We start from the raw sequence: 13,199 nt of genomic DNA on the forward strand, positions 1-13,199 counted from the left end.
AGCTATGGCAGAGCTGGTATCCCAATGGGGTCTGGAAGAAAGTCGTGGAGGAAGGAATTGAACTTCTTCCCCTGGAGTCCCAAACAAACGCTCTTTAACCACTGCACCCTCCTCCTTCACTTCACCATCGCCTCTACCCCCTCAAAGATACCTGACCGCACATTATCCCTGCCACAAGGAGAGCAAGGAGAGAAGGGAACAGGTGTGTGAAGACGGTTCCACTCCTCTCCGTCAATCAGCTTGTGCCTACGTGGGTCCTTGACCACGAGGGGAATCCCTCATCTATTCCCCAAGACACTACCGACTTCCCCAGAAAGCACTGGATGGCATCACCCCCCGGTAGGGTCAAGGGGAACCCAAGGGCATCAGCTGATGGTAGGATAGGAACCGTCCACCACTTCAACAGGCTTTGCTTGGCTCAGTCTCAAGGGGGTGGCTGCAAGTGCGAGGAAGGGCGAGACAGGGTCAGGGAAGGGGCTGAGATCCACGAGGCAGCCTCTTCCATTGCAAGCGCGGAGCTGCTCAGCAAAGTGAGCCATTATTTATTTATTTTTGGTCCTTTCCCTCCCTTTATTCTTGACGTCGCCCCATCTTTACATTTCTAAATGTAAAATAAAGAGACGCACACGTAGGCCGACGGCGCAGCCCCGGGAGAGACCAGCTCCCTTTTCCCCTTCCAACTCCCTGCCATTTGCTACTGCCCCTATTTCATTACCAATTTTAATTTGCCTCTAATTAAATCCTGTGTATTTTTCCGACTCACTTGCTAATCCATGAGGGAGGCAGGAGGCTGGAGTGGAATCTCTCCGAGCTATAATTACAAAGGGCCTAATCACGCCGGGGCTCTGCCTTTGAATAAATTTCCTTGCATTAAGGTTCTCAGATTCTCTGCCTTGCAAATGAGAATGACCCCAATTTCAGGAAGTTGGCCTCGGAGGGTTTTTTTTTTTTTTTATTTCGAGTCCTGATTCGTGATGAGAGACTAATTCGTTACGCTAAAACATTAACAGCAATTTAAAAGGTCGAACGGGGGCCGTATAAACAAAGAAGCTGGCCAAGACAACAAGGCAAAAGGAGAGACAGGGACGAAAGCCCCGTGCTGGAAAGTGTTACGGTTCCCGGAAACGCATCAAATTGGACTTTTTCTTCCTTTTTCTTCCCCCTTTGCCCCCCCATTTAAAGCCAAAAACAAACAAAAGTGTGATTTCTTCCCCAGCTCAGAACAGGTTTGTCTGCTTGTGCTAAAGTGATGCCATCAGTGGTGCTGGCACGCCCAGTCCCCCCAGTAAGGCTGCTTCTCAGGTGTACTGGGTCAGTGGCTGTTCTGCGGTATTTTCACCAAGACCGTGGAGGTCGGGGCCCCAGCTGAGACGGGTGTTCCCGTGTGCTAGGAGCTGTACATACACCCAACAAGAGACAGCCCCGTCCCAAGAGAGCCTGTATTCACAGGATATAGGAAGGGTTATTCTTTCTGGTTTACAGATGGAGAAAAGGCGGCAGGGACACACCAAGGGTAAAATTTTCCAAGGGTTCAAAGCAATATAGGAAATCCCCCACCCCCTTCAAAGTGAGATTAAGGCCAAGTCAAGAGGGTTTAAGCCCTGCAGTTCTGAAACACGGCCCAGACCGTGTCTACCCTGCAGACATTTGCCAGCACAGCGAGGGAGATCAGGAGCGTGAAGAGCCGGTATCCCTGACCGACCACGCCAGCGTAGTAGTCATACACCAGTAATGTCTTCCAAGTGTGCACACAGCCTCCTCCGTCACTCAGAAGCTCATGAATGCCTTGCCCAAGTGACTTACTCAAGGTCACAGGAGAGACCGTGAGGAGGCAGGGAACCGAATCCATCTCCCCTAAGCTGCACGCCGATGCCTTCGCTACCAGCCCGACCTGCTGGCACGGAGGCCTGGCATTTGGTTTCTTGCACGTAAATCAGTCCCTGCTCCTGCCCCAGGCAGGCAAATGCATGTGAAAAATGGTCTCCATCGGTGCCATTGAGACTACAGCGCTGCTCTCGGATGCAGTGGCTTCTGGCAACAAGGGGGCTGCCACTGGCATTAGAAAGGACCCTCCATCGCTGATCTCTCAGCAGCAAACCTCGAGGAACTGATTTGAACGGGCAACAGCGGGACAAGAAATCACCCACAGACCGGACTGTGCTAAGTGTGGCTTAAGCAGGGACTACGAACTCTTAGCCCATCACCTGGAGTAGCTTTGGTGAGTCCCTTACTCGTCTGGGTTTATCACCTGCCCATTTGCCTCTCCCAACACCACCCCCCTCTCTTCTGCTTTTGCATTCACATTTCTCTCTCTCTCATACACACAGCTTTGTGCCCAGCCTTTTACAGCATCTAATGAAGGATGTTTCAGCCCACGAAAGCTTGTTATATAGATATCTATAGATATATAGATATATCTAGTTTGGTTAGTCTAGAAGATGCAAATCCACCCTGCCTTTTACTGTCCTGCCCTTCCCATACTGGAGGCCTCTGTCACTCCTATGAAGCCATGTGTAGCTCCACTGTGGAGTCCACTGGCATCACCCTCCTGCCCCGAGGGCTGTGGGATGGCCAGGTGCTCCTTTTGTACGCAGGCTCCTCTCCTACCTGGGCAACCGCTCATCAGAGTTGGGTACACCACGCATGCCAGTGACAGGCACTCAGTCCAAGTGGCTTTGAAGAGCGGGGTTTGGGTTTCCATGTAGAAAAGTCTGAATGCTTGGGGGCGGGTTACTTCCCCTGAGGACAGTCATTTCTTAAAATGAGGGTTAAGCCAAGAGGCGCATATCCATGGCAGATTCATGAGGCTTGAGTCATTCCTCAGATTTCAGAGGTGTCCCAACCAGAAAGCTTGCTGATTTGGGCCCAAACTCTGGTCATTTTTACCCTGAGACACCAGCTGCCATCAAGGTCTAGATGTTGTACAGACATCCAGCGAGAAACAAGTTGTGCCCTAAGGAGCTTAACATCTAAAGCAGTGGTTCTCAGCCTTTTTAGACGCAAGGCACCCCTCAGAAAATGCCAGCTCTTGGTTTTCACTTGTTTTTTGACTACAGAAAAATCAGAGAGCAATTCTTCTGTTGCAAGGAACCCAGAAAGACCACAGCAGGGCCGAATGTTTTACATCCCGTGAGTTCCTGTTTGAAATCTCTGGGTTTAATCTTGTGAATCATGCTTGCACGCCTACCAGTGCTAACGCTGCATCGCACTCTTAAAAGGATCTTAAGGCACCCTAGGCTGCCGCAGCACCCCGCGTGAGAAGCAGTGATCTAAACAGACAATGGGCAGGAGGGGAAAACACAGACTGATGGACATGCCCAGGGTCACAGAACAAATCGGTATCGGAGCCTGGAATAAAACCCAGGCGTCCTGGCTCTTCATCCTGTGCCCTACCCACAGCACCAGGCTACGTCTAAATTTTCCAAGCCTTCATTTGCACTTCTTTTCATTTTGCTCTATGCCAAGCAGGTAACAGGCTTCCAGCCTCTGCCCATCCTTGTGATGCCTTGCTGGAGAGATGCCACTCCAGCAGCTGCAGCTCCCTCCCAAACAGGACCCAAAGGATGCAGGTCTTGCTCTACCCTAGGCCCTACTGCTGCCCTTGAACCCATGCCCTCCATCTGGCAAAGAAATGACTCCCTCTCCTCCCCCCTCCACAGGCAGCTTATGGATAAACCTGCTGGACAGACCCTGCTGGCGTGCTCCCACCTCCTCCCTTCCTGCGAGTATACGGGATTCCTCTTTCAAACAAAGACCTGATTAAAGGCGAAAGGCACAATGAGGACATAACCCTTATTAAAAAATAATACCATGGCACTGTACAGCAATAACTCAGTAACCCTGCTGTAAGCATCATCCTGCCCTCATGGTACAACACCCGACCACGTGTGTGTGCGCACATTATTTTTACAGAGGCAAAAGCTGGGATAAAATAAATCAAAACCATTTGGCGCGGCTGGCTTGAGGGAAGGTCCTACAGAATTTAACAAAGGCCGCTGTAGGAGGTTTATTATTTTTTTAAAGCATCCCACAGAATTTAATAGAGAATGCTCTTCCAGAGGTGGGCAGAGGGTTCAAAACAGCTTCACGAAAGAGCTGTGTTCCCTGTTGGTTTTATAGGTTTCTAACGCTCTCCTGTACTTTCATTCCTATTCAATTCCCCGGGATGTCCCGTGATGGAAAGTTGCCTCTCTGGCCGGGATGTACAGACCCAAAGTTAATGGAGCCGTCTCGGGAGGCGCTGACGGGGAGTCAATGCAGACTCGTTAGCGTTACCGTGATTTGCACCGTGGCGGCAGTGGAGATGTGAGCCCTGGTGTCCCAGGCCCATGCAAACACAGCGTGCAGGAGAGGCCTTGCCCCAAGGAGCTTCCAATCTCCACAGAAATAACTGGGAAAAGAGGGGAGGGGAATAGGACACCGAAAGGAGACGCGATTCCACAACGGGGGCGTTTCTCCTGCCTGGTCTCCCATCCCAGGCTTGCAGGCGGCCTTGCCTGCCTCATTTTAATGTGGCTTTTGTATTTTGAGGACGTATTTGTTTAGCGCCAGGCTTGGCTGTTCTGTTTGCTCCTCATCTTTGTCTTTTCTAATGATGTTTGCTTTATGGCCCTGGCCCTGCCTTTCCCCCCACCCCTGCCCCCTCGAGCTCCGGATTTCTCTGGGGTCCTTGCTGCGTGCTCTGCCGCGCTAACACGCACACCGCCGCTCCTTCCTCTTCTCGCCCCCCTTCGCTTTCTTTGTGCTGTGCACACGAGACCCGCACCAGCCTCTAGGAAAGCATCTCAAGATGGGACCCGAGAGCTGCATGCTTGGAGGGAAATCTGAAATACGTCCTTGATCCCCTCACCGCAGGGGCGTGTTGTGGATGGCGGTGGGGGGAGTTTAAAACCCAGTAAACCCCCTCTCTCCTCTTTCAAAACAGATAACGAGGAGGAGAAGGGGGGAGGGGATGAAAGAAAGGGGAAAAAAAAAACAGTGAAAGGGAATGAAGGTGGTTCCCTTCGAATGAGAAAAATCTTCAGTTGAAAAATGGAAGCCAGAGGGGGGGAAAAGGAAAAGTTTCCTATGAACATTTCCCAGAAGGCAAGAAAAGGGCATCGTGTCACCGTCAGATGTTTTCAGGGGGAAAATCTGGGACTGGCTCGGCTCAAATCCTCATTTTTAGTTTAACAGATGGGGAAACTGAGGCCCAGGAGATGTTGCTCCTGCAGAAGAACGATGACCGAAACCAGGGGCTTCGACTTCCCGCCGCCCCTGGATCTCATTCCCAGACACCCAGCCTCCCGCCCCTGCTCTGGTCACCGGGGCCTCTCCTCTCCCACAGCTAGGAATAACTCGGGACTCCCGGCCCCCAAAGCTGTGTCCTGGCTGTTATTTCGCTCAGGGTGAGGCAGGGACCTGCCGGGTGCATCTGCCAGCCGCGCGGGAGCAACGGTCCCAGCGGGACCCCAAGTGTGAGGCACGCAGGGCTGAGTTTTCACACCGTGCCGGTGCGGCGGGTAGAGCCGCTCCATTGCAATACTGCACAGGAGCCATCAGGGGGACTTGATGACTGGTGCAGGAGCTCCCGGAGCCCTTGGAAATGACCACGGTCTTTCCTGGCCTTGTTTAGCTGATCTCTTCCCCCACCAGAGCTGCTTAATATCACAGTTCACTCTCAGCAATCAGAGGCGAGCGAAAGGGTCAGCTGGACAGCGGGCAAAGTCTGGTGCACCACTGCCTGCCCTCCCCAGCTGAAACCACCCTCCCTCTTACACCGCCAGCTCTGCTTGGAGGACACTTGCACACGGGCTGATGCTCCACACACAGGAGTCTAATTGAGTTGAGACAATTAACTGTATGACACCCTGTCCCCCGTGGCTGGTGGGTATTCAATTCATGCTGTCACCACCCGGCTGTCCCCTCTTAGGTTGTCGGATGCTGAGGTTGATGAGCAGGTGGGATGGGGGTGATGAAGCTGGGTGCAAAGAGTAGAGAACTCGCATGCTAAGGAAGTAGCAAAAGGGAAGAGGGAGATGCAGCTACGGAGGGAGAGATGAACCAGGGGGAACTGGAACTTGAATCCCCGGTCTAGTTAGCAGGGCAACACCAGGCACTTAGCTCCTTCTGCCCCCAGGAATGATGCATGCATACAAGGCAGGGGGGCTAACTACTGGGCCCCTTGCACCCCCCCATAACAACATGATACAGTGAACGGAGGCTCAGAAGATTGCAAGGTCAGCCTCGGCTCCAGTCCCACAACCCCTGCACGCTGGTCTCGCCAGCCTGCAACAGCACAATCCCAAATGCTTAAGTGAGGAGAGGCAAGGAGCCAGTCCCACAGGACTCTCGCGCAGGGGGCAACCCAGCTACACATTCCCTTCCCCGACACCATTATTCACGGTCAGTCATCCGGGCACAGCCGCCGCATTCCAGCGGCATTTCTATCGACTTGGGGAAGGGGATGCCTGTCAGCTAGGTTTGGGCCCAGCCTCTGGATTTAACAAAGAGTGAGTGAGCATGTGCCCAAGGATCTGAGTGTAACTGCGTGGGTGTTGCACCTCTAAACTTCATGCCACATATGCCCACACTTGTCTGCATTGGGGAACTGTAAGACCTGTGCTATATCAGGGGTCAGGCTAGATAATCACGAGAGCTCCTTCTGGCCATGAAACCTATAGGCCAAGTTCTCAGCTGATGTAAATCAGTTTGGTGCTGCTAAAGCCAATACTGCTACTCTGACAGACCCCGGCTGGGGAGCTGGCTCTTTTATGTGGAAGTCTGGAGTTATCAAGAGGGCCCCGGGGCAGCATACCTGCTATTATCTGAAGTCCTCATTACTAGAAACCAGGTAAAATGGGCCTGAGATCTCACTATGACCCAGAAACATCCCTGGTATGGCTCATGAGTCATTTCATCCTGGTGAAAGACCAAGAGACCAGATGTCCCTGCCATTTGGCCAGCTGCTTTCAATTCTGTTTGGTGACACAGTATTCACTCATCTGCAAACCTCTCTGCTCTGAGAGCCTGGGATAAGCTTGAAGAAGGACTCCTGTTTACCAGCTGAAATGGCATCTGATCTACTTGTATCACTTTATGGGGGTTTTCTTCTTAATATGCTGTGCGCATTTACAAAGATCCCTTGACGGTACATTATGAATAAACAGTAAATCACTGCAAAAGTGAAATGAACCCACCAATTCCTCACCATGTGCAAGAAAAGGAAAATGAAAATAAAAAAGCCTGAGAGATTTTTTAAACATACTTTCAGCCTAAATAATCTCAAAGGAGGAGGGCTCTTTTTTCTCCCAGGTACATTCATAGTTTCTGAAGGGTTAAAAAGCAAGTAACATGTTTGAAGCCTGAAAGACCTGGGTAATCTGTACAGAGATGGTTAAAGGCACTTCAGTAGATGGTGTTATGAGCAAGGCTGGTCAAAAAAATTTCTACTGACAATGTTTTTTTGGATTGAATTTATGATTTCGAATAACCATTTTTTCCTGACAAGTACCCAGTCCTTGGGTAGAGATCTTCAATTTTTCCTCAAAAAGCTGAATGCCAGGGAACAGAAATATTTTTACTTGGAAATAGCAACTAGGGGGTGCATGAGAGGTAGGGGCTGGATGACTCGAGCTCCATTCCTCTCCTTGGGCCATGCTCCAAAGGGGCACTTACTGGCCATAATTCAACAGCTCTGTGGTACTCCCACGATGGGCCACTTGATCTCATCAAATGGAGAGCGTGGCATATCATGAGGAAGGCACCCCAACCAGGTGGTGCTGCCAAAAGAGAAAAATCGGGACACACGGGTGTCAGAGACTACGGCTCCTACGAAGCTCTGTGGTGGCATTTTGCACTTGAAATACTGATTCTGTTGTCAAGAAGTCCAAAGGGCCTGCAAAGAAACCAGACCATTTTGCAACCGGCTTCTCAGTCTTGAGCTCCCTTTAAAAAGCAAAGTATTGAGCTGCCAGAATCCATAACAATTAATCATTTATTAACCCTATGAAAGCAAACGTGTAGAGGTACCACTCTCATCACAGCTGAAGACCTTGAAAAGAACATTACAGTCCTCCTTTGATCCATGCTGCTTTGGGTTAAAGGATGCTACATTTTATGGCGTTTGTCAGTAAAGACTTACTAGGCAAAAAATATATAGTGCCCTGACAGGTGAACAGACCCTGTGTTGCTCAATAGGCATTTTTTGTCATCTAAGATTTCATAAAGTCCTAAACAAAGAAGGAGGGAAATCTTTCCTGAGCTTGCACTGCTCCTTGCAGACGCACCTCTGAGCACTGAGCTTCAGGTGGTGAAGAGCAAATCCTCCATGCCAAAGCTTTCCTGGGCACAGTGCATCAATGAGGTATTGTGCTGGGAGCTGGCACTGGTGGCAAGTGGTCAGCCCTCACTCTCAGCTGCCCACTGGGATTTCTAAAGACCAGTAACAGACAACCTCTAAACCCGAGCTGGCTCCTTGCAGCCCTTGGCTATTGGCAGCACGAGCAGGTTTATACCGTTATTGCCCTCCCTGAAGATACACCGTGAGAAGCAGTCCCAGACCCGAAGATCTCATCATCAAAGAAGACAAGGCAGATAAATAATGGGAGAAAGGCAGGTATTATGGCAGGGCAACTGAGGCCCAAAGTCATTCACTGACCGGACCAAGGTCACATCGGGACTCTGTGGCAGAAGACGGACCAAAATCCAACTCTCCCAAGATCCCTGTCTCCAGTTCACATACAAAACCATAGCTACCTAATGCTACAACCAACAGCAACCCACTGCTCAGGAGAGGTGTATGTCAACTGGAGGGAACTAAATGGGTCTCCAAGCATTTCTGTAAGACACTCAAATAACCGGAGCACCTGCCGCTCGCAGGGGAGTCGCAGAGTCCAGCCTCCGCCTGAGCCGGTTCCCCCTGGTTCATCTACTCTCCCCTTCCCTTGCAGAGAGCCTGCTTGTCTTGGGACTCCAGTTAACAGGCAGCAGGCTCGGCTGAGCTCTTATCAGGGTTTGACGGCTACACAATGACTCTGGCTTCCCGTCTGAGGGAGTGATCGTATCAGGGTCCGCCCGTGACACTGGCAGAATTATGTCATGTCTGCAGGATGGGATCTTATCGGGGCAGGGGGAGGGAAGGCTGCTGGAGAGGCACCAGGCTCTGCAGCTGCAACGCGACTCTGGTCTTCCCAGTGGAGACAGAGATCCGGGGTGTTCTCCTGCCTTGCAGCCTCTCTGCTAGTCTCCCCCCACCCGGGTCTAACCTTGAAAGGTGTGGAAAAGGTGTTAGGAACCACCGGAGCCTATGAACCCGAAAGGAGGAGCAAAGTGACCCTCAGACCCAAGAGGCCAAGGTCAGACTCGGCCTAAGTGGGTGGAAGTCTACTGAAGTCGATGGGGTCAGAAATGCCTGCAGCAGGGAAATGCCTGGAAACAGGGTCCCACATGGGCATGACTTAAGGGCAACCAGCATCTCTCCGTCAAGAGCAGATCAACCCCCCATTCTGGCTGTCTGGAAGGTGCCCCTCTTGTCCTGGCACCATGAACCACAGCAAATGGGAAGCAGACAGCTTGTTCTTCTGTGCGTTTTGATAGCTTTGGAGGCCTCAACTGACCTCACGGCTCCATGGTGTCAGGTGCTGTACATGCCCACAGCAAGAGTCCCTGCCCAGAGAGCCAGCCATCTAGGCAAGGTGGAGGGGTGGAAGAAGTGAGGATCACCCTCCTTCTGCACACCGGAGCTGAGGTGACTTGCTCCAGATGCCAGAGCGAGTCCGCGGTGGAGACACAAACTGAACCCATCTCTCATGCCCAACCCCAGTGCTTGAACCAAAACACCAGGCCCTCTCCCCCATCAGGCCTGCTCTTGTGCTCTCCTTTACCAAAGTGGGACACCGGCTCATACAGTATGCTCCCCCGTTTGGATGAACATCTGCACTGGAGCTGCTCAGGAGACCCAGCCAGAACGCTTTACTGCTTGACAGAGGCCCTTCCTATTTGCTGTACGCAGTGAGACACCAGCCCCCAGGTTATCATTAACCTTATTTTCTATTTCTAGTCTCACTCTTTTTTTTTTTACCTGTCTCCTGTAGCCCAGGAGCGTGGGCACAGCTGCAGACCTAGTTCCAATGCCTTGGAGGGAGCTGTGTGGTCCTGCCCTGGAGCTCCTGGGGGGCCGAGCTGCTGCTGCCTCCGCGCGGGGCAGGCAGGGAGAGGGCAGAATGTAGGTTTTGTGCTCATGGGAACTCCCTGGAGTTGGACAGCCCATTTGAGGAGGGAGGAGGGTGTTAGTCACTTACAAGCTTCTGACTTTGCACCAGAGTTGAGTGCTTGCAGCTCCTGTTGCCTCCAGTTAGAGCTATGAGTGCAATCCCCTCTGGGGGTCAACCCAAAGTGATGGGCCCTGTGGAGATTCCTACGGCAGGGAGACCAGGGGAAGCAAAGTGCATGTGCACACTGGCTGGTCCAGAATCCCAAATGCCCCTGCACAAGCTGGACCATTTATTGCATTGTGATCCAGCCAGCTCTCTCCATGGGGCGAGACCCTTTTGCACCCAATGCGGGGCTCCCACGGAGACCGCAGAGCAGCAAGGCCTGCGGCTGCAAAGCAAACCCTGCCGGTTGCTGCAAAGAGCACGGAGCCCAGGAAATGAAAAGCGGCACTCTCTCTGGCGCACGCCATGGGGGCGACACGTCTGAGCCAGCAGGAGAAGTGGCAGCAGGGGGCTGTCTGCCCTTTAATAAGCAGGGAGCGACGACATCCTACTACACCGGGAAACGGGAGCTTGTCTTTTGTTAATAAAGCCGCATCAGGGGCATTTGCTCCTGTGCACCATATGTCCTGGGCGATGAAGTGGTTTGCTGGCCTTGTCCTGGCTGCCTGAGTAGGTGCAAATTGTACTCTGCCTCTGAAATGCAGCATCCTTCTGCTCTCCCCCACTTCTGGGACAAAGTTGCTCATGTCCCAGTGTGCTGCAGCACCCTCACCTCACTGCAGAGCAATGTGACCGTGTCAGGGGAAGCCCCAGGCTTTGACACGAGTGAGCGCATTGTGAAGGAAGACTCATGTCACAAGGTGACGTGACAAAGCGACTAGAGAGCAAGTGGCTGCACGCAGTGTCAGCTGGGGACTTCCTGGACGCAAGGCCAATCTAGTAACTGCAGCAGACCTAATAACCGACCTAATCCCACCCTTTTCTATCCACAGCCCCCTAAAGCACCTCCTCCACAGGCAGGAGTCTGAAGGAATGGCATTTAGCAAGCATCCCTGTGCAGCTGCCTTCTCGAGCATCTGGAGCCCCATCAGTGAAATACACCCTGCAGCTGAGCCCGGCATTAGGCGCCTGAGCTCTGCAGCCAAGGACCAGAAGGGCAGGCCAGGCCTTACCTTCCAGGTGGCAGTGTTCCTCCGGAAGTAGGCAAACATCCGCGTGAACCAATTGTAGATTTCATTCAACGTTAGCTGCCTGTCTGGGGTCTCGAGGATGGCCTGGAGCAGAGGGGAAAAGAGAATTACTCAAAGCAGTGGTCCTGGAGGATGTTCATGAACGATGGGCGAGCTGTACCCAATCCAGATGTTCTATAAGGACCACGAAGGGGCTCTGCTGCCCACCTTGGAGCACTGTACAGATACAGAGGAGCACTGCAAACCTTGCCATGCAGATGAACAAGCTGTTGCAGGCAGAAAAATTTTCATCTTGCCTAAAGGTCTGGGCACAGCAAGGTCCTCTGACTGCCAACCTGAGGGCCCTGCCCCGGCTACACTGCCAGAGGTGATGGCTGATCAAGCCTGGAGAAACCTCAGCCAGTCCAGCTGCTCAAAGGGGACTTAAATGGAGTCCAAGTAGCAGAGACGCCCCAGAGCCCTAAGTCCATCTTATCTAGGTCAGTCTTTCTTTGGTTCTGGGAGGAGTCTGCACAAGCCTGCCTAAGAGGACTGATATGATTTAATGTGCTTCAAAGGCATATTTGTATATGCAAATAAGCTCACATTCAATCCACTGAAGGGTTCACAGAGATAGGAGCAGCTCAGACAATACACCCCAACGCGCCCCAAGCCTAGCCTTTGCTGTGGGAGTTGCTCATTGGCCTGGATTGCCTGTACCCTGGGGTATGAAGAATTAGCCAGTGCCACCGTTAAAGGTGAATGGTGCTTGCCTGATGGCTCTGGTGGCTGAGATTCTCAGACTATCCACAGAGCAGGGAGATTAACGGGGCAAGGCAAGCAGCTGCCCTCCCCAAAACCCAGGCTCATGTCCTAACCCTGATAGATCACCACGCCTGGGATGAAACGGTGGTCTTGACTGGAGCCAACACCAAGGGAAGCAATCAGTGCCTGCCCCAAAGGAGATATCAGTCACAGGGACCCCCACCCATTACGACCCCATGCAGACGCCACCTTCTTTTCAGAGTCAGATTTCAGACTCCGCTGCCCCTGCTCCCTCCACCCCAGGATCTGCCCCACAGGAATCAACCCTCTGGATACCGCTCTGCGGTCCTGATCTTATAACTGAGGATGCCAAGACACTGAGGTCCCAGAGCAAATTGGTGGCAGCACTGGGGATGTAACCCAGGAGTCCTGCAGTCTCAGGCCCAGCCAAACTGCAATTAGCACAGAGATGCGGGGATTTCTCACCTGCCGGATGAGTGAGGCGTACGTGAAGGGCGGGCGGACATCTGCATTTTTGTAAAACTCGTGGTTCTGTGCAAGCTCTGGAGAGAGGGAGAGAGAGCAGGAGCGTGAGGGAGAGGATGTGGGGATTCTGTGACCATGCCACACCCCGCAGGTCGGGGCTCCCCAGAAGGCACCGGCTTGCTGCCGACCTCACCTGACGATATCGGGGTGCAGAATTTTTCCGAGTTCCTCCGGCGGATGGGCCCCATGTTGTGCAGAGTGGACGAGCTGATGACGGACGGGCCCTGCCGCAAGGGCGTGATGGGGGCGGTGGCGGAGGTGGGGGGATGAGGTAAGCCGTCTGGGAAGGTATCTGAAGTGCTCTTGGAGAGCGTGGCACTCGAAACCAGGTTCAGCTGAGCAGACAGGGAGGAAGGAACAGAGGATGGTTGGGAATGGGCACAGAAGTGGGTGCAGGTGAGGGAGAGCTTTTCCGGAGGGTGCCCCAGGCCCTCTCACCCAAGAAGGGGAGTGAATGCCAATGGACCTCTCCAGATCCAACCAGCTTTGGGGAAACCCTACAGGTCTGTATGGGCCCAGCGCA

The 13,199-nt window shown here is 52.6% G+C and overlaps 1 protein-coding gene across 8 annotated transcripts in view; it reads right to left on the reverse strand.

Annotated features, from left to right (window-relative positions):
• Nucleotides 1-13,199, reverse strand: part of FOXP4 (forkhead box P4) — a 124,450-nt gene that overhangs the window by 14,308 nt on the left and 96,943 nt on the right. For all 8 annotated transcript variants that reach the window (XM_025205820.1, XM_014520583.2, XM_025205821.1 and 5 more), the window contains 3 exons: nucleotides 12,810-13,011; nucleotides 12,617-12,693; nucleotides 11,369-11,470 (listed from right to left, as the gene is read on the reverse strand). In XM_025205820.1, the coding sequence (XP_025061605.1) occupies nucleotides 11,369-11,470; nucleotides 12,617-12,693; nucleotides 12,810-13,011 (381 nt within the window). The remainder of the gene's footprint in view (nucleotides 1-11,368; nucleotides 11,471-12,616; nucleotides 12,694-12,809; nucleotides 13,012-13,199) is intronic.

Source organism: Alligator sinensis, unplaced genomic scaffold (assembly GCF_000455745.1).
Source record: "Alligator sinensis unplaced genomic scaffold, ASM45574v1 scaffold872_2, whole genome shotgun sequence".
NCBI classification, from domain to species: domain Eukaryota; kingdom Metazoa; phylum Chordata; order Crocodylia; family Alligatoridae; genus Alligator; species Alligator sinensis.